This window comes from Scophthalmus maximus, chromosome 4, assembly GCF_022379125.1.
Source record: "Scophthalmus maximus strain ysfricsl-2021 chromosome 4, ASM2237912v1, whole genome shotgun sequence".
In the NCBI taxonomy this organism is placed as follows: domain Eukaryota; kingdom Metazoa; phylum Chordata; class Actinopteri; order Pleuronectiformes; family Scophthalmidae; genus Scophthalmus; species Scophthalmus maximus.
Window position 1 is genome coordinate 7926575 of NC_061518.1, and position 20671 is coordinate 7947245.

The 20671-nt window shown below is 44.3% G+C and overlaps 2 protein-coding genes across 2 annotated transcripts; one reads left to right on the forward strand and one right to left on the reverse strand.

The window, feature by feature from the left end:
• The first annotated feature begins 2089 nt into the window (after positions 1–2089).
• Positions 2090–7495, forward strand: lysmd2 (LysM, putative peptidoglycan-binding, domain containing 2). The gene is made up of 3 exons (XM_035627873.2): positions 2090–2588; positions 3967–4310; positions 6709–7495. Exons 1-3 carry the CDS (start codon positions 2310–2312, stop codon positions 6758–6760), a joined length of 675 nt encoding a protein of 224 aa, XP_035483766.2. The 5' UTR covers positions 2090–2309; the 3' UTR covers positions 6761–7495.
• Positions 7496–7585: 90 nt separating this feature from the next.
• Positions 7586–20374, reverse strand: scg3 (secretogranin III). The gene is made up of 12 exons (XM_035627870.2): positions 19935–20374; positions 19146–19198; positions 18946–18988; positions 18548–18766; positions 17202–17344; positions 16761–16919; positions 16439–16673; positions 15951–16067; positions 12909–12989; positions 11970–12080; positions 10899–10988; positions 7586–8484 (listed from the first exon to the last, which is right to left on the reverse strand). Exons 1-12 carry the CDS (start codon positions 20038–20040, stop codon positions 8366–8368), a joined length of 1476 nt encoding a protein of 491 aa, XP_035483763.1. The 5' UTR covers positions 20041–20374; the 3' UTR covers positions 7586–8365.
• Positions 20375–20671: the final 297 nt, after the last annotated feature.

Below are 20671 nucleotides of genomic sequence, written 5' to 3' on the forward strand. Positions count from 1 at the left end.
GCTTTATTCGTATGAGTGAGTCATCACACGGCTCTGGCACAGTGATCCAACTTCAGAGAATTCAGTGCCACTCTGGGCTCTGAATAACCATGATCCATACCAAGGTCGCAGATGACAGGGACACGAGGCGTAGGGAAATCCCCATCAGCTACCATCCAGTAATGAATACATTATGAGAAGAGTTCTGTCCTTCACAACGTGATTTAATCGATGGTTATCACGTCACGCGGTTATCTAACTGGGATTTATCTTGTTGTTAATTTATGGCATTTCATTTTCCCCTTCTACAATGATTAACTTGACCTGCTGCTCCTCTGTTTACTGTACTCCCACACGCAGACTCCGGGTTGACATCCGATAAAGGCAGAAGATTAGAAGATATACAGGTTTTCATCACGCCAAGTACAGAAGGAAGATGGAGATGGAGACTTTCATTACGGTGAAATTGTAGAACAAGTTATATATGTTGTTATACACATGTTTGCTATCATTGGTGTCACTGCTCAGTGAGTGAAAACATTAATGTATTGAAAAGTTCACATTCACAATATTGTTTTTTGGTATAACCAAGCAAATAAAATCACAATGAGTTTGATATAAAACAGTGCATCCAGAATGGAAAACTTTTTATTCTTGAAAATGGCAGTATTTACTTTCGTCATAAAAAATCCTTTCATGTGGGTTAAAATAGGATTTTGAAGGAATATGGACACTGCCAGTGTAGAAGTGTGAGAAGAGAAACATATGATATTTATTTTTGTACTTACAATCAATGCTTGATTTTCTTTTTTTATTGTAACTGCATCACCTCAGTTTTAATCTTTCTTTTTATTTAAAAAATAAAGGTGAATCTAAGTGTCAATATCATTAGTGGAAAAAAATGCGTTCAGTGAATAAACGGCCACTTCCTCCCTTGAAAGACTTGGTGACACTGATAACCCAGCTTGGGAAAATCCCTCATTTTTTCATATCTTTTTCACATGTGGTTATAATTGAAAACACGCCTTTTTATTTTTTTATTAATTTTTTTTTTCTTGGTTGGTCATGGGACTGGCAAGCACGGTTCCTCTCAGTCACCACCCAATGTGACCCTGCGCTTAAGAGCATTGGTTTCAGATGCCACATGTAGCGGTCAGTGGTCACAGAGACCTGTTGAATGTTTCCAGGCAATGTGAAAAGATCTCTCCAGCTCATACTTTATCATTTGTTAGGCAAGAAGAGCAACTAATAAACCAACTTAATCTTGGATCTAAGAAAATGTTTCATTGTAGCCATCTAATGAAAATAATAATATAAATTTCTGTAGTAAATTACATTATGGAAGGACAACATATATTGAAAACAACAAATCCCCCAAAACTATGTTTTAACATCTTCTTCAAGATGGAGCCTTATTGCAGCTGTTGCCTTAAGGTCCCATTGCTGTGCATGTATAGTGTGCTTTTGAGGTGCATCTAGCATTAATGAGCAAATCTGCAATTATTAAATTAAATGAATGTTTAACTGTGACAGGTAACATGTTTGTTGTTGGCAACAGGATTGGGGAAGTTGATTGAATAGTTGTTTAGAATAAACCACCCTACTCCTACAATGGAATTGTACTATGGTTTGCTATTAAGTTTATTTTATTTTATCTTAATTTTTTTCTTCTATTTTATTATTATATTTTTTTCTTTTAATTTTTCTTTTTTCGTACTTAATTATTTATTTATTGTTATTTATTATTTACTTAAAAATACATATATAGAAGAATTAAGACCCTTAACTAATGTTTTATTTATTTGTATTATTAATTATAATAATAATTTTCTTTAGCTAATGTAACTGGAACAATCTATGTCATGCAACATAAACGGATGTAGCAGCTTTATTATCAATACGAATTGTACTGTAGTTTCTTTTAGCCTCTCTTCCCTCTTGTGCTAGAAATACTACTATTTTGTCTCACTAACTTTTCTGTTCGCTATTGAGGAAGTTTAGTTTTTACTCACTAGTAAAGTAGTATTTCAAAATGTGTCAACTAATGTTCGCAGGTATCATACGAAGCACGGGGTTTTATTTTGAAAGCGAAACCGGAAACGGTATAAACGACGTTCCCCACGCTCGGTGCGACTCGACGTCAGCGCAGCGGATCTATGACCGAAGCGAGCCGCGAGGCGGTGGTCCCCGAAACATGTCCGTCGTGCCCCGGGCAGCCGCGGTGGTCGTGACCGGCCATGGGAGTCGTCCCGCGGCCTGAACCAGCGAGCGACTCTCCCGCAGCGACTCTCCCGCAGCGTTAGAACCAACCGCGTTTCATCCACGAGAAGATGGCGGAGTTCTCGCCCGTCCTGTCGATGCGGGATGGAGCAGGAGCAGCAGCAGCAGCGGCAGCAGCGGCAGGAGGACGCCTCGGCCAGCCCATCTTCCCTCGGTCCAGGTCCGGCTCCGAGTCGGAGAGCGAGCTGTCCCAGAGCCTGGCCCGCACCAAGATCCGGTCGTACGGCAGCACGGCCAGCGTCGCGGCCTCCCTGGGGGAGAAGTTCGTCGAGCACCGGGTGGCAGACACGGACACTCTGCAGGGGATTGCGCTCAAATACGGCGTCACGGTAAGGTTGCCACGACAACCGCTGCAAGGTTAGTGTGATGGACGTTCGCCCGTGGACGAGGAGACGCGATGGATGGTGGAGTCGGAGGAGATGCCGCTGGCGACGGGAGCCAATCACAACGTCTCGCATGTTTGCTGTATCATGTGGCACATCGCTGTTCATTGATCTGTCTGAACACCACGGTGTTCGATTCCTCTTTACAAATGTCTCCCTCCCCGCCCACAAGTGATGCAAGAGTTTTGACCAAAACACATATGACATCATCATCCAATGAGTGGGAACATGGACCCTTGTGGTTCCTGTCCAGCAGGCTGTTGGATGAGAGGAGGGCAGGTTTATTTGTAGAGCACATTTCAACAACAGGGGCAAATCAAAGTGCTTTACATAAAAACATTAAAAGCAACTGGGAAGAAACAGATGAGATCACACTGAAATGCAGTAATTAAAAGAGAAAATAAAAAAACGTGTCAAAGTAGAATAAGAGGGGTGATAAAAGGTACAGTGCAGTATAAGAAATGTATAGATAGTTCAATTACTGAAGGGCAGCGGCAAAAAGAAAAGTCCTAAGTCTTGATTTAAAGAACGGAGTGTTGCAGCGGACCTGCAGTTTTTCGTGGGACTTTGCTCCAGATATGTGGAGCATAGACACTGACCGCTGCCTCTCTCCATGTTTAGTTCTGACTCTGGGGTCAGAAGGTCTGGATGGTTGGTAGCAAAGCAGAAGATCGGAAAGCAGCTGGACTTGGTTGTAGATCCTTGAAGACGTTGCACCTCTCTCTCGTCCGTGAGGCTTCCTCAGTTCAGTTCTGGATCCACATCCAAGTCCAGTTGCCACTGATTCAACCTGGACGAATGAGAATCTCCACACACGGCGCAGTTCTTGGTTTCCGCTTTCATTTTTCCAACATATGCATCCCTATTGAGGTGCAGAACGGAATGAGGGTAGGATACAGTGAGTGCTCCTTTTAGGATGGCTCGGAATTTTACCGTCATGCTGCCATCCAGACTTGTTGTGTAAAAAGCGGAGAGTTAATCAAGTTTGCAGCCAGAGCTGGACAATCAACTGGGCAAAGGGAGTGAAGGGATGAAGTGTGATGCTGAACTCACAAGATGCAGCTGCTAATATTAACTCTTGCTTTACAGCAAAAGCAAACAAATACATATAGCACCTTTAAAGACAGGTTGACTGTCAGGAGGACACAATATTAGCAGCATTTAGATTTTTTTCAAACGTTTTTATAGCATGTACTGTGATTTCCTGTTTAGGTCTTAACGTGACAGGCAGAGTACAAAAGCAGAAATGGTGCTGGTCATGGTGGCAGTCCCAGAAAAGCAGTTACTGACACGATCCTTTGTGTTGTCCCCCCTGATGTGCCAGATGGAGCAGGTCAAGAGAGCCAACAAGCTGTTCAGCAACGACTGCATCTTCTTGAGGAACAGCCTCAACATCCCCGTGGCGTCAGAGAAGCGCTACGTATTTAACGGACTGTCTCTGGAGTCTCCCGACGGGGACGGCGAGGCGGCGTGCCAGGGGGCGGACGCGCCCCGTAGCGTGCCGCGGGACATTGAGGGACCCTCGCCACCCCCGTCCCCGCCCAATGAGGACCCCCAGCCACAGCCACAGCCAGAGGAGCTGTCGGCCAAAGACTTCTTACTCAGACTGGACTTGCAAATTAAACAGTCAAAGCAGGCGGCACGCAGGCTGAAAGAAGAAGAAGTAAGGTGAGGTGATCATGAAAAAAAAAAAAACCCAGTCAACTGCTGCCAAGTGCTATATCTGGTCTGTGTGTTGTCGAGAGCACTCATCTAGAACCAGGCTGTGACCAGGCTCACTGCCTTCTTTATTTATTTGACTGAATCCACATGTCATCCTCCCTAATGGTCCAGTCGGACCACATGGCGTTCAGTCAGATGATCCGATTGTTTTTGTTCTGGGCGTGACGGTTGACGTTTGCCTTATGCACATAACAGATATCTGTCTGCAGCTGATTGATCGTGGATGCAGAGTATTTTTTTTTCTGTCTGACACAATGTGGGAGTTTACAGGGTTTAGTTGACAGGGGAACATTTGTAGGTTTTCTATAATGTAATGTAGCCCCTCATCTGCAGGTAAAGCTTAGCGGTTTTTGCAGACGATCAGCAGCTCATCAGCTCTGTAGGTGCTCGTCAGGAGAATTTCAAATCCAAGATAGGAATCAGGGCCCTTCCAGATCGGATGCACAAGTCAGATGCCACCGTCAGGTATTTAAAACAGGAGATGTGGCTTGCTGAATCATGTCGGACGTTGTCCTCCTGACACTGCATATGCAGACAAGGAAAGGCTTTCACGTCTGTAGTGAAGCAGTAGTGGATGCGTGGCGTATGCCCATTCGTAGAGAAACAGGTTTTGTTAAGGTTTTTGTTGAGTCACACTCCAGCGCTCTCCTCTACAGACAGTTTGTTTTTTCCACTTCAGGCCGTCTAAAAGTATTTTGCTCATACTGTTGTGTTTTTTATAAAGTGAACACAGTTAAATATGGCATCCTAGTGACTTTACCAGGATTAACCAGGATTTAGTATGTAAAAATAAAATAATAATCCATGACTTCATTATACTACTAACTCAATTTTAAAATCCTTTTTAAAGGACTGGGATTATTAGAGTTCACGTGATAAACAGTCACTACTTGGTCCATGTTTTAATTACTGCTAAATATTGGGAATACTATCACTCAGCAAAAGTATTTTTTATTAGTACATGGCCACTGTCTGCATAATATGTCCACGAGTTTTGTCACAATGTGCCAGTAACTCAAGACCTGTTGTATATTTGCTTTGAGTCGATGGGTTAAGCCCGCGCTCTGACTCCAGCCACGTATATTAGCCTGGCGTGTGTGCGCGTGTGTGTGTGTGTAGACAAACAGAGGCTCACTTTGTTGTATCCACACAGTCCCAAAGCAAACATAGACCGCACGCCTGTTTGACTTTCTCCCCGGGATGAAATAAAACCACAAGATTAACTGTGGGGAATATAAACGGGAGCAGCTAATTTACACTATCTTTAGAAGTCATCATATGTTTACATATCTCATGTCAGCAAGTAAGATATCTATGAATTTCCTTTTTTTTTCCCGACCTGGAAATGTGGTCACGTTATTCTACAAAATCCTGCAACTTGCTGAGCCTTTATGCAGCACTTTTCAAAACAGGAGACACAAAAGTATTAAATATAGCACAATTAAAGGAAGCAATTACGAGGACCCCTATCTAATAACTGTTCCTATGCCAAATTGTCTTATTTTTAGACAATTGCCTATTACATGGACTTAAGTATGAGACCCAAAGCACTGGAGTACATATAGAGAGGTATCTTGCCAACAGACGGTTTAACTAAAAACCAAGATAAAATGCACAGTTTGCCTGAAGGTGCTTCTAAACCGCTGAGTATCGTGGAATTAGACAGGTCTCCATTTCACAGCGTCCCTGGAAGAAGTCAATAACTTTGGACTCTGTTGGGCCAATTAGCTTAATGGCTTTCTTTTGAAACTTTAAAGGATTGATTCTGTGCTCCTCTGGGATGTTGCCCAGTGAGAGGTTTAGTGTGTAATATAGTCAGAGAAATATCCACCACTCATAAAAAACTTTATTTGAGCCTCCTAATTCAACGGTTCTCTCTCCTCTCTTCAAATGTCCCTGTGAAGCCCTCCTGTCCAGCCTCTATTGATTTCGATCCACCCACATTTCGTTCTCCGATTTAATAATATTTCACTCCTCTCTCAGCTCTGAGTTGTTGTGATATGTAGACAATAGCTATTGTTACAGCTTGCATATCTGAGGTAGCTTTTCTAAAATTTTGGTGAGCAAGTAGAGAGTTAAGAGAGTTAAACTTAATGATAAGGACCTGAGACGTTGGTGTGTTTTACTCAGAGAGTCTGTTCTGGCCACATGAGCCTTCGGGTGTGACGGAGAGCCACGCGGCTGCTTGATCGGCCTCATCCATTATTCACACACTCACCTTAGACACAGCGGTGACCAATTCGGTCAGACAGGAAAAGGAAGTCTGTGTGTGCAGTTTTATTAAAAAAATGTGTTTCCATCGTGGAATAATTTAAAGGTTTGTATATCTTTTCTTTGTCTACAGGAGCAATGAGGAGAACTACACGGCCCCTACAACGTCATACCAGGAGATCTGAGAGACCGTTCACCTTGTGCGCGCAGACAGACACACACACGCACAACACTCGACCACAACCTCCTTGCTTTTTTGTTCTTTCCCCGTTTTTTGCTTTTACCAAACCACGTTGAACAAAAGTGTCATGTTTGCCTTTTTATTTATTGTTACGCAATTATGATGTATGTGATTGTTACTTTTTTTTGTACAGTCTTACTGGGAGACGTAACAGCACCGCGCGTCAGAGCACATCCGTCCCCATCCACCCCTCTTATGCTTCTGAAGCTGCTGTATAAAACCCACCTGCCGCATATGTAAACACACACACACACACACACACACACACACACACACACACACACACACACACACACACACACACACGCACGCACGCACCGGGTGTTGAGCAACTCCAGAAGGATTAGCTTTTTCGACTTGCTAACTGCTCCTGATGTTCTCAATCCCCTCCTAGAATAGTAACATTGCAAAGCATCTTCAGGCCTTCCCGCGTCGGTGTTTAACTCTGTATGAGCACACCCCAATCGGAGGTGGTGGATGGACTCGGGCCTTTGTTCCATTTGCCTCATAAAAGCTTTTTTTTCCTTTTCTATATGGGAACAGAAGGGACTAATGTATCTTTTTGAAGTGTGAATGCATTATCCAGGTGTGGAGAAGTGTCTGTAACAGCTGTTTTAATTGTGCTTTTAAATGGTATTTGGTTTTATTTTGGAGAGAATAAATATGTATTTAAACCAGACATGAAGTGTTTCCATGACGATGCATGTGCCCGCCGACACTCGTTGATGTTTCGCCAGCGCCGCCTCAGTATCAAAGTTAAGTACACGGGTAAAGAAAAGGCAACGTTTTAATTGCTTTTTACATTTTAGGAAAAAAATCACAAATATTTACATTTAAAAATACTTCATCTTGTTTCTCTACAGAGATGTAAATGTTGAACTCACAGGGACATGCAAGAGAGGAGATGGTGCAGACATCGCCCCCTAGTGGGCCCCAAGGATTACAGCAGAACAGAACAGCGGAGCACGGACATGATACACAACAAATATATTTTTTGGTAAATAAAAAGCAGGGACACGTTTTTAAGATCTTACAGTTACACTTGGATAGAAATAAAGATACTAGGCTAAGACAGTTTACACAATGAGTACAATTTGATATATGTGTATTTCGTTTTTGCAAAGAAATGTTTTTGGGAGTAGTATTTGATGACAGAGCTACAGCATCATACTCTGATCACATTAATTTCCTCACAGGAGTCTGCTTTAGAGTAAATGCTTGCGCGTGAGTTCATTACGCAGAATTTTTTGATTCCTCTCTTCTACCGATTATTTTTCTGACCTCGGCGTGCAAATACAATCAGCAAAGGTACCTGGAAGGAATTTTCAGTTTGGTTGATTTCATGAATAAATCCCTTTTCTTGATACATATTGGGAATGTCTGAGAGGGTAAACAACCCTAAGCAGGTAGTTTTGAAGACACGGCAAATACTTTACCATGCCGTGGGAAATAACTGGGAGTAGTCTGGGTTTTGATGGAGACCTTAGTGTCAGATTCAGTCCTGTGTTTTGGCCCAGAGTTTTGGCTGGAGGGTGGGTGTCGACGAGCCTTACAGGCTGCCGTAGATCCTCTTGATGGTGTCGCCTTCGTCCTTGGCGATGATGCCCTTCTCGATGTAGGATTCAACCTGCTGGTCCATGAAGTCCTTCAGCTTGGACAGGTCATAATCTGCAAGATGGGAGACAACAAATGCACCGGAAAGATCATGAGGTTACAACGGCTGGCAGTGTAGATCAGACATCACGATCGCAAAGCACCGTCTTCTTACGACGGCACACCCAAACAAGCTATAATCTGGTACGATGGTTCATTATCACAGGATTAAGGTCAGATAACATGTTTGTCCTGGTGTCGTGGAGATAGAAGCGTGAAATCAGACCAAACATCAAAACATCACTGCAGTATGAATGTTTTTAGTTTTTTTTTATAATTGTGAGAATTCAATTTCAGTGTAATAAGTTTCAGGTATATTTCAAAATAGATTTTTTTGAAGCACCATTTGTGCGCACCTTGGTCTAGACAAGTCACTGCCACTCAAGGCCGCAGTAGGATGTGGATATATAGGTAGAGATGAACAGGACCTAACCCTGTAGTATCCATCATGGTAACAGATGAGTTTCAGAGTGCAGGCAAACAGCTGCTGCTCCACACGACCCTCGGTAAAGGAAGGAACAGGAGGACGGAGGACGACAGCCAAGGAGGTCACTCCGCAACTCATGCACCGTCCTAATGATATCTTTCAGAGCGGCGGCAATTTATTGCATCGCCTTCAAGATACAGTTGCCTTGCCGATGACAAACATGGCGTGCGTGACGGATTATCACAATGTGATTAGAGCGCGCACCGCTTCCCCCAACCTTGGCTGCGAGGAGCCAAGAGCCGAAACCAGGATGTTGCCTCAGCGTCCATCTGGTCCTCTGGCTAATCTGTGTATCAGTGTGTGGGCGTTCACAAACACACCGAGCCGGCTGAGATTGTACTAGTGGCCGGTCGCCTGCTCTATGACACTGTTTCTTCGATAGAATAGGCTTTTGTTTTTTCCCCCAGCTGTACTTCGCTGATCAGGAGAGAGAAGAAATGTATAGAGAGAACGAAGATGAGGAGAAACGTAGAGAGCGGCTCGATAAGGTCCAGCGTGTGCTAGAAGAGAAAAAAAAAAAAGGCCCCGGTGGTGAATCATTTAATTTGTTTTTAAGGGCCTTGCTGTGGGAACATTTGGGGCCTTGGGGAGCACGTTGTGACCTGGTGTGTGCTCAGTCCCTGCTTGTCTGTTTTGACACCATTATCTGTCCGTCTCCTCGGCCCAGATCACTGACAGGGAGGCTCCTGTTGTCCCGGACAACCACTCTGCAAACCAGAATGCTAATGAGACGTCCCACATAATGCCTCGTTGGAGATGACCACCCAAACAAAACTTCCCTGCTGCTCTGGCCCCTCTGCTCCCCCTCAATATAAACGCTGTCTGGTTTTTTATTTTTTTTATTGTCGTTCATCCTTTGGGGTTTTAAGACGCATGCACACACGAATCTGGGTCAAACTTTTTTGTGTTTTTCTGTAATTCCCTGTGTCTTTAAATGATCTTTTCCCCCAAACTCACTTGATGCTTATTCACCTATTGACCGACCCAGATTAGATCGGGCCAGTAAACACTAACAGTAAATCTAAATCTCATTGAGCTAGAACTTTTTTTTTTTTTTTTTTGCCTGCGATGTCCTGCTGCGATGATCGCCAGTGGACGAATGGCCTGAATAGTGAGAATTCATTAACATTTCATTTTCCTTTGCTTAATTAAGCACCACTGGGCATTGATTTCATACTGTGGAGAGGCCAACAGCAGGCTCCTCCTGTCAGACGGCTTCAGTTTCCACAGCTCTGCAGACTGGCGTCAGATTTATGAGTCCTACGCGGCTTCTTTATGAACGCTGACATTTATAGAACGGGTATGACAGTCAATATGAGTACACACACTTAAAAAAATATAATAAATCCTCACACGTGTGCAGACAAAGACGTGGTGGCTTTTTTTTTGAGCTGCAAATTATGGACCAGGTTCAATATCTGCCATTCCACGTCCTTTTCACACACACTCACACGTGCACATGAAAACACACGAGTCATACAAATTTAGAAGAACATAGGCAAGAAGGGATAAATGAACAGACCATCATTTCCCGCAACAAGGCAGCTGTATCACGAGAAACTAGGACAGGCTCATCAAAGATGATCCATATTTATGAGTTCTGGGTTGAAGCATCTTTCCTTGTATCCCACACGGATTTTAATTGCAAATTGAGGCTAACAAAAGAGGCCTTCACGTCCTCTGTTCTCTAGTGCGTCGTGTCGGACCTGTCTGTGACCCACCACAGTTTAGGGAGGAGACGAGGGATTTTGAAAATGAGGACGTTTCCTTGTTCTGGCTCTCAAAACTCAACAGTGATTGCAGAGGGGGGAGAGCAGTTTGAATATGCCCATTCATCGCCTCACTGATCGTCTGCAAACAAAGATCAGTGAGCAGACACACGGGATTCATATTTGTGTATTTGATCTCTGTCATGGATTTTTTTTTGTGTGTCATGGCTCACCATCTTTGCCGTCTTCTTTGTTGTGTTTCTTCAGCCACTCGATGTTCTTCCTGATGGCCTCCAGATAAGCCTCTGACTTGCCAGGCTGATCTAAAGGTTAAGAAGAGTAAGAATCATCTTCTTTAACGTATTCGAAAAATTAAAAAGATAGCTGAATTTTCTCTTTACATCTTCTGTAGCGCATTAACACTAAGAAGAGCCTAGTTTCCAATTGTGAGTAAGACAGTGCTATTGTAGTTATTTACACAAAATCTTCCTACAGTAAGTCTTGTGTTTTCCTTTTAACATTTCAGTTGCAATGGCAAAATATTGGCACCACAATAACACACATTACTGTGAGACTCAGTGTGGCCAATAAGAAAATGTATGTGATATGAGATAAAGATTGATTTTAACCATTGATCATAATAAGACAGTTGCTTAACCAGAGATCAAATTTGGATAATAACACACGCCCCACTGTTCTATAAATAATTTCATGGCATTTATGTAACTCAATGAAACCTGTGAAAAGGCAGAAAAACCCTGTTGGGTTGAAATGACTCAGGATTTACTTCCAGCTGAAACAAAAGGTTTCTTTGGTGGTGATCCTGCTCCAGGTTTCATTTTGCCTTTAGTTTCAATGCGTATTTGTGTGGATTACAGTGCAGCGTACCGGGACAAAGAATAATGGCAGCTGTGACATGAGTGTTATTGGACTGGCCTAGTTCAGGGACAATCAGGGACTGCACTATGATTGGCCTGGACGGCGCAGTGCCGTTTATTTCCTGTCAGCCCCACTGAGTGAAAACAAAAGGTCTGAAATGAGACCTTTCACTGATGTGGAAGTGAAGGAAACATTTTTGCTCCGCTGATCCGACATGGACGGGAATTTACTATGTTTTTCAATCCTGACTTTTTGTGATTTGACACAAAACAAAAACACCAACACAAAGTGAGTTGTGCAATTTACAAGGCACATAATTTATAATGTTTGAGGGGTCAAACTGGTTGAACTGTACGAAATTATTTTAGATCATCGAGAGCTATTCGTGTTTCCTCAGGTCATCAGGAATGGGTAAGTGGACTGACTGGTCTCAGATGATGGCTGCTCCTCCTTGGTTGAGTCTTTCAGGTTCTCATATTCCTTCAGCATCTTGGCGGCCTCGGCCTTGGTGTTATCATCCTCATCCAGGGTTTTGCCTTCAGAAAAAAAAAGGTCCACGGAACATTAAAACTTGGTGCTCAGGTGCTGGTAGAGATACGTACACTGTAGTATGTATTTCAACGTTTTGTGAAATATACTAATTCGCTCTTTGGCAGAGACTAATTTACACAGTTTTTTTTGATCTGTACAAAAACTCAAGTGTATAAATATCACATAACCCCCTGTAGATCACAGATTATATACGTTGGGTTTATTCGTGGGCCTAAGAGGTGCTGGCTGGTGGATGGAGCCAGGCTAGCTGTTTTGCCCTCATTTTCAGTCATGATGCTAAGATAAGCTAACTGTCTGTAGCCTCATATTCAATGGACAGATCTGAAAGCGAGTGTTGACCTTTTCTTCTGGCTCTGCCTGAAGGCAAGCAGAATGCAAAAATATTTCCCAAAATGTCAAACGACGGATTATGTCGAAACATAATACTAATAAAATGATGTGCTTTTGTTCTGGTTTTGTCCCAAATCTTTCTAGGTCAGTTTGTAAATTAATTTAAAGTTAAGTCCTGACAGCCTAATGGCTGAGGTGTAGCATTACATGATCATAAAGACCGAGGATTGATTCCCAAGGACCTGTGTGCCATGTCATACTGCTCCCTCTACTCTTGTTTCATGCCCAGTGTTACTGTTCTCTCAAATGAGAAATACCCAAAACATTAAAAAAAAAACTATAACAAAATGATGTCATTCTATTGCTCACCTACATTTGTTGAGCCTATGAAGGTCCACAGAGTCTAATACAGTAATCGCATCTGACAATGTTGAATGAAATATGAAATCTGATTTTATTGATGCAGGACAATGGCTGCTCACCGTTGGGTCCGATGACGTCGGGCCCTAGAGACTTGCCCAGTTTGTTCTTGGTCTGCATGGCAATCATGGCGTCCAGGTTCTCTGCAGGTGAGTGAAACGGGCCACATGTTTACTTTAGATCTGATCAGCATTGTGACGTCATCTCACTCTACGGATAATGAACGAAAACCTCCTGTGCGTATGAAAGGCCCACGAATGTTCCGGTGTGACTCACAGGGCAATTACCATTTGAAAAGGTCCCCAACTAATTAATTAAAAGTAGGTTTCGGAGCATGATGGCACTGATAAAGTCTGGTGTTTTTCCTCCGTCATTTGGAATAATTTATTTATGTAAACTGAATGTTGAAGAGAAAGGTTATCTAACATCAATAATTATAGCACCACCTATTGAACAGCAAACACAAGAGTTACCTATTATTATCAAAAATGTAAAGCCTTACTTAATACAATCAAATTTATTTAGTTAGTTTAACAGTACTCAGGATGTGTTACCACAGCTACCAGTTTTATGTTTTCACGAAGGGATTAAAGATATGAAAGACCCCACATCACTCAGGGGCAGAAACAGATCAAATGGCTCAAAGGGAGTTAAATGTCAACTGGTCCGCTCAGGATTAGCAAAAGTGGGTGAATATTATGTGGAAGCAAATGTTCTGGAGATGCACACACCCCAGAGGTCATCTGAAATTTCATCCTCTGTTTCAAGCTCTAGTAACACTTAGAGGCCATTCAAACTATTAATAAATACACAATTTATAACACACTATAATGAGAACACAGATATATGGACATATTTAAGGGTTTTTTAGTTTAGTATATCTACTATGAAGACATTTTATATTACTTCAACTGTCTTTAACCATATAATCACTGATTATATGTTAACACGCCATCCTCCACTTACAGTAAGAGATTGGGAAATACATAAAAAACATATATCTGCCTACATATTCATTAGAATGTGTTAAAAATTAACCAAACATTAATGCTTGTATATGCTAAATAGGGTGTATTATATAGTAGTGTTAATGATGTGTCAACAAAGCACCCCTCCAACTAGCTGTGTTAATATTCTGGATTATAACGTATGTTTTAGAAATCTGACATTTTGAACATTTACTCTATGAACTGATGCAACAACACATCTGCGAAAAGTCAAAAAGTGTCAAGAGGACAGAATATGACTAAAGGTGAGGTTTTGGGAGTTCTGCGTGAAATGAGTTTGTGTGGATATTAGGAAACATTGACAACAAAGACATGAGAGAAACACAAAGGCTTGACACAGCGCTGTAGTTGAGCATCACGGAGCCTTACAATTAGTTTCTCATCTACGTTCGCTCTCGCCTCCCTTTGTTTCCTATTATCTAACCGTCTCACTTTCACTTGTGCTTTCTCGGTGTATTCTAGCCGCCTCCTCCCACCTGTAGCACAGTGGAAACCCATTATTTCATCCAATGCCCACACACACACACACACACACACGCACACACCATCTCGGCTCCTCTCCCCTCCCTCCCTTCTTCATTCCCTTCTCTTTATCTATCTATCTCGAGACCTGCATCGCCCTCAGGCCGATTAGTTGTGATGGACAGTTGTGTGTATTCAGTTGCGTATCTGGATGACTCATTGGAGCATCACAGCCAGTTGGGGGTAGAGGCGGAGTGGTGGGCATTAACATGTTGCTAGGCAATGGTGCTCTGTCCGTCCCATTACCTCCTCACAACCTGTACTTCCATAAGGACGGGGGGTTGCCTGGGAAACCCACGGCTTTGGTATATACCTGTTTTGTTCTGCTGTAAATCGTCAGCAGTGGTCATGTAATGGGAAAAAAACAAAACAATAGCCAGCTGCTGCTGTGGGTCATCTGAAGGGAGGACTGATGAGTCATTCTACAGCCCACATAGGTCGGCCTCTGCAAACATACTCTAATTAGGTACAGATGCAATTTCTCAACTGTGTTTAGGCCAATGTTGAAACAATTAGTTGCTAAAATGAGTGAAATGAATCAGTAATTTCACTTCAGTCATTTATCAAGCAAATATGCCGAACATTTTTTTTCCAGGTTCCACAAATGTGAGGATTGGTTGCCTATTTCTCTCTTTTATTTTTCACTAAAAAGGGAACATTTTTAACATTTTGGGAATATTTAAAAATGGATTAAAAAAAAAAGCAGTTTGAAGGCATCGGTTTGGACTATAGAAACGTTTGATGAATGAAATATTATTAAAAGCTAATACACTATAATTTATAATTATAATTAATGTTATTTATTTATAGTATAAATTCTCCAACCAAACACCCTTCCATTTTTGACAGGGCACATAATGTTTTCTCTATTCCGTCTGGGACTGAATGTCATTTAAACAAGGAGAGAGATGTTAGAGATGACAGCTGCTCCTTACAGGTACCTGACCCTTCAACTGGTCGCTGATGCGAGGGACCGGCCATAAAACCAAAACCGAAAAAACAACCCGGGTTTTGTTGGGTGCCCCTGACACTAATCTGTCTCCGCCGGCTTTACACTCCACTGCACTGGCTGAAGGAGACATTAGTTCGGCTGAGCACACATAGCACACGATGAAACTGCACATAACCCACACACAGAAAGAGGGGAATGCATGTGCACTAATTAAATGGAAAGACTGAGATTTAAATCTAAAATCCCTACACCACACATACACATGAAAATATATGTTATTAATACATAATGTGAAATATATAATTGATGTAAACGACACAATGTAAGAATTGCTCCGGGGGAACACTAGGGGTCCCCCTACAGGTGGGAGGTAGTTGACAGAAAACAGGGCCAGGTCGGCATCTGTCCTGCATCATTTTTGCCACCTTCTCTTGTCCTCTTTTCCTCTTCTTCGACTAGCTCTGCCATGATGTCCACACTGAGGACTGGAAACTAGCTTTTTATTGTAGCCAGCTGCTAACTCCAGCTCAGCAAGAACGAACTGTCATGCAAAAAAATGTACGCACTAATGTCGGCCTCTTGCCCTCAACAGTAACCGGTGCCGGCATTGTGTCACGTCTTACCCAGATAGGACACCCCCTCCTCCGGCGTGATGGTGCCGTACTTCACCATCATCTTCACAAAGTCAATCAGCGTCTTCATGATGGTGATCAACGTCTCCCTCTCCTGAGTGTCTTGATCTGCAAAATCGGCAAACCAGAGGATAAAAATAAAAAAAAACAACATCTAGCATTGCAGAAAATTGGTTACCATGGTGTTAATGTCACCACATGGCGTGTGGCTGTGGGGTTCATGATGACAGGATCATAAATAATTAGTTATGTGTATAAGGCCTACGTGTGTTTCATCCACACTTCACAGTGGAGATGTGTCGGGGCCAATAAACAAGCATTGACTCATCCTCGAAAACAATATTGCCATGACAACAACAGCTATTTGGCTCGTGTTTCTTGGCCTGAGGAACTTTGGATAGAGGAGGCTGTGGAGCCATGGTTTGTGTTGCTCTGATCTAAAACATCACAGCAGCCTCGGGGCGTGTTTGTGTTCTCACCTGAGTTGAGGCTCCTGAGCAGACTGTAGAAGTTGGGGAAGTACTGCAGGTCCTGGAGCCCGTCTTCGGGGCTCACCTCGTTGCCTTCTTCTGCGTCCTTTACCCAGGTCTTGTCGGCCGCGTCGGCTCCGGCGTCCTCTGCGTCCCTGTCCACGTCGTCTTCAATCTCATCGTCATCTTCTTCCTCTTCCTCCTCGTCTTCGTTGTAGCGGCGCCTGGGCTGCTCCCATGTGTCCTGGAAACGGCAGATTTTTTGTGTTGGTTTTCTTTGTCATCGAATTATTGCTATCATGGTTAGCATCAATTCTTTGGCAGGTTTTACCATGTCTATGTCGGAGCCCTGGTCGTCCTGCTCTCCCCTGGCTTCTTGGTCGTCGCCCTCCATGTCCTCGATCTCGTTTTTCTTGGCGTTTTTGGTGATGAGATCCTGGAGAGCCTCTGCCACCTGGTACTCCAGGGTGTCTGCCTGACTATCTGTGATCTACAGAGAAACAAGAAATACAGTCTGAGAACAAGTGTGTGTAATACCAACATGTGGTTGGACAGAACAACATGTACCGGCTGTAGACCTCCGAGTATCATGGTCACAACACATCCAAACTACTTATCAATCCATGGAACAAAAACACAATTCACACATCTCCAGCCTTTACCCGGTGAGGAAACAGGGAGTGCAGATAGAGAGAGCGCTCCTGTTGAGAAAATGTCATGCTCCACGCTGGGCAGATCGAACCGCAGGCGAGAGCGCCAACTCAGAACCTACCAGGCCCAGTTTGAGCAGTTTGGAGACGATCCTGTCGAACACCCCTCTGTCATCCTCCTCGTAGATCTTGTTCGCAATCTTCTGGACGATGTCCTCTGCCGTCAGCGGAGTGCCGTCCACCTGACGGAAGCTCTCCGGGTCGTCTGAGAGGAGACGAATCATCTGTTATCGTTTGTAACTTACTAAATATGCTCATTAGCTGTGGGGAGTGTAGGATTTAATCTGATCTAACTGATGTCATGTATCTGTCTCTTACCAGGTTAAATCTGGGACATAGAAGATTTCTCAGCGAGAACTGATTCGTCCTCTCCTCACATCCAACGCATCTATAATCCGCATTAGTAAGTAATAATGTACGACTCTCGCAGTTTGACTCTTGCATAACAGCCGCCGCCCGCTGCTTCCTATGGTCCACGCACACAATAAAAATAAGCACCACCAGAATACTTTTGCCTGTATCGGAGGGTTGAATCATCACTTTACCTTTAAACACCGGGGCCTATTTTTGACTCGCTGTAGAAATGAGAAGTGAAATCCAAACCGCGCTTGCCAAGTGTAGATGCAGCGTAACCTGACGAGCTGTTTGTCATTGCCGGGCTCTGATCACACACGAGTCAAGGATGGCAGGGCGCCCGGCATCCGACTCACCTCACCTCACCTCGGAGACTGTGCTTTGTGCTGATGATCGGAGTGGATATCAAATTACATGCGTGTACGGTGAAATCTGTGCTGATGAAATCTATTTTGGGGAAAAAGTAAATGTGGATGTCCAACCAACTGTATACGTGTATTTTAAATGCATCACCAATATGAGAAAGACGACCGGGTTTTGGGTTTTAAGATAACAAAAGATTTCTCAAACATTGGATGAATGGAAACCTGAATAGACCGACTGCATCTATTCACACATCACAAGACAGTGATGTTGGTGTTTAGAAATCCAATCCCGATGCACTTACAAGTCGTCTGTAAAGAGGCGCGGTGTCCATGGACTTTCACAACCCTTCGCAGTGTCTGACAGGGAGAAGATAATCTTCCACTCTGCCACGCACGTGTGCCGTCTCTGACTCTTTGTATCGGCCTCTGCTCATCCCCCATCACGCGCACCTGTTTCCTCTGCCTACTCTTTTCTTCAAAATGTCTGCCTGGTGGCCTGCCAATGACAGACAGGAGCACGCGGCAGCCGGGCCAAACAGCCTGCCCTTGGCAACGGAGCAAAGGTCAAGACTAAGACCCGGCAGCATCGCCAGCAGCCCATGGCACCTTTGACCGACGCTGGCCAGGACCGGGCCTGTTGGTAGACACGGTGCGCGGTGACAGCTGTGCGTATATCCCCTGCTACTCACCGCTGTCCATTCCGTTCTTGGTGGAGTCGTAGTCGTCCGCCAGACGTCGGCTCTTAGTGGAATCGGATTCATCGGGGACGTACTGATCCTCCTTCTCGGCCGGCACCCCAGCGGCGGCCTCCTGTGATTTCTGGCCGTCAGCCAGTGACTTGAGCACAGTCAAGTCTTCACGGCCCTGCTCGGACTCTGCGTCCTTGGCTGCGGCGGGACGCCTGCTCTCTGAAATGAAACAAAAAAGGAGTGCAAGTGATGAAGACACGGCTCCTGCGCGGGGTTCTTTTAATTGTTCTCTGTCTCAGTTCAGAGGAAGCGGGTCTTACTGGAAGTGCGGCAACATGAATCCTGCCTGCCAGCGGAAATAAAGTCATTAATTGATTGGAAGTAAGGTTTCCTCTTACCGGCCAACTGGACTGCAGCCTTCACGCTGTCCGCCTCAGCAATCTGGGGGAAATGAAGAAGGTCACACAAACAATTCCCGCTCAGGATATAAAAGCTCAGATTAATAATGTTGTCTAATTATGTTTGCTGACCGTACAGCCTCATTTTGGCCGGATATTGGATGAGAAAAAAATGATCAAATGGAGAACGAGAGGCGTACCTGCTCTTGTAGTGGTTTTTCCTCTGTCAGCTGCCTATTGTACACACTTTTATCTGCAACACAAACAAATGCTTGCACATTATTAAACTGGGGGGTGTTATTGTTAGTTGGCAGACTCTAGGTTACACATGTAAATTACACATTACATCCATAAAAAGTGTAACATTTGTCATTTCCCCCCTTGTTCTTTGACAGATTTCCAGCCCCACGACGCATGTGGTCGTGTTCTGCGCTCCCTGCCCGCCACAGTCAAGGCAGAGCTTAATCGGATTATCAAACAAAAGATTAAACTGCGGCGAAAATAGACCTCAAGCGGCCTAACGGACGACCGAGCTGGAGGGAGAGGAACTTTAGAAGAGCTCTGCTTTTCTCTCTTAACTACGTTTTCTCTGTCGGTGTCGAGCTCGAAACATTACAAACACCGATGGAGAGACATCGCCAAGAAAGTCCAGCAATGCGCCTTCAACCGTGCGCAATATGTGATGGCTGAATATGCAGTTCCAATCTGTGCAGACTGTTCTGCGTCTTCCTTCAGATGTAGGTGATGATGACGATGTATCCCCTCTTCCAGGAAGCCCACACCATGTGCCATGTGAGTTCCATGACCTTGTTGCACTTTGTGGCGTTTGCAAAATCCTTTTTTTTTTTCTTCTGCTTCTCCTAATCCCCGGTCCGGCACCACAGTTGTCCCTCAGAGACAAGTCTGTTGCTGCGGACCATGCTTTACAGTACGAGTACAATATTGCTGTAGCGAGATGAGATGTGCGCGGCACACGAGGGCCAACTCACCGTCCGATGGAGATGTCGGAGTGGGGAAGGCGGAGATCGGGCTCAGCACATTCAGGGCGAGAAGCTGGAGCAGGACGAAGAGCCCAACAACGCGCGTTGACGCCATCCTTGAGATGTCGAGTGGAAACGTGCAGGGGGGGAGATGTCCGAGGTCTGCCTCCCTTCCTCCCGAGGAGACAAGTGCTGAACGTGTGGACAGCTCCGCTCCGCTGGTTGCAGGTTGCTGGTGCTGAGGCTGCGCGCAGGACGCGCCGGGCGGGGAAGGGCTGGCCGAGCGTCCGCGGCGCGCTGGAGCCGTCGACGGGCCTGAAACAACCAGGTCACCTCGGCGTAATCGTAACCGGATAAGCAGGGAGGCTCTTCAAGCCCCGTGTGAGCAGCGGCATCACCTGCCAGGGGCAGTCATAGAACCCCAGACAACGTAGGTCCTGCCCCTCTACGGAGGAGGAGGAGGAGGAGAGGGAGGAAGAGGATGGGAGAACACTGCAAGAAGTGCGCATCGTACCAAGACATCACAAAGTAGTCATGTCTTTAACCAGGGGGGGAAACAAATGTGAGATAAAAAACACAAATGTTCAGTGTCACATTATGTTAGATAGGAGACGACCAATGAGAGACGTCTCAGCCAATCACTCGTGGAGTAAATGTAAAAAAAACCAAAAAACATTATTGAAACCTTTTTTTTTGGACTGACATTTATAAAAAACAGAGCACGCGTAGCAGAATTTCTTCCAACA

Bases quoted from the DNA above. Each gene is read 5' to 3' on its own strand.
- lysmd2 (XM_035627873.2), top strand. From the start codon at position 2,310: ATGGCGGAGTTCTCGCCCGTCCTGTCGATGCGGGATGGAGCAGGAGCA. The intron at 2,589-3,966 runs GTAAGGTTGCCA...CTGATGTGCCAG, and splicing joins CGCTCAAATACGGCGTCACG to ATGGAGCAGGTCAAGAGAGC. The intron at 4,311-6,708 runs GTGAGGTGATCA...CTTTGTCTACAG, and splicing joins CTGAAAGAAGAAGAAGTAAG to GAGCAATGAGGAGAACTACA.
- scg3 (XM_035627870.2), bottom strand. From the start codon at position 20,040: ATGGCGTCAACGCGCGTTGTTGGGCTCTTCGTCCTGCTCCAGCTTCTC. The intron at 16,920-17,201 runs GTAGGTTCTGAG...GTTTCTCTGTAG, and splicing joins AACTGCTCAAACTGGGCCTG to ATCACAGATAGTCAGGCAGA. The intron at 16,674-16,760 runs GTAAAACCTGCC...TGCCGTTTCCAG, and splicing joins AGGGCTCCGACATAGACATG to GACACATGGGAGCAGCCCAG.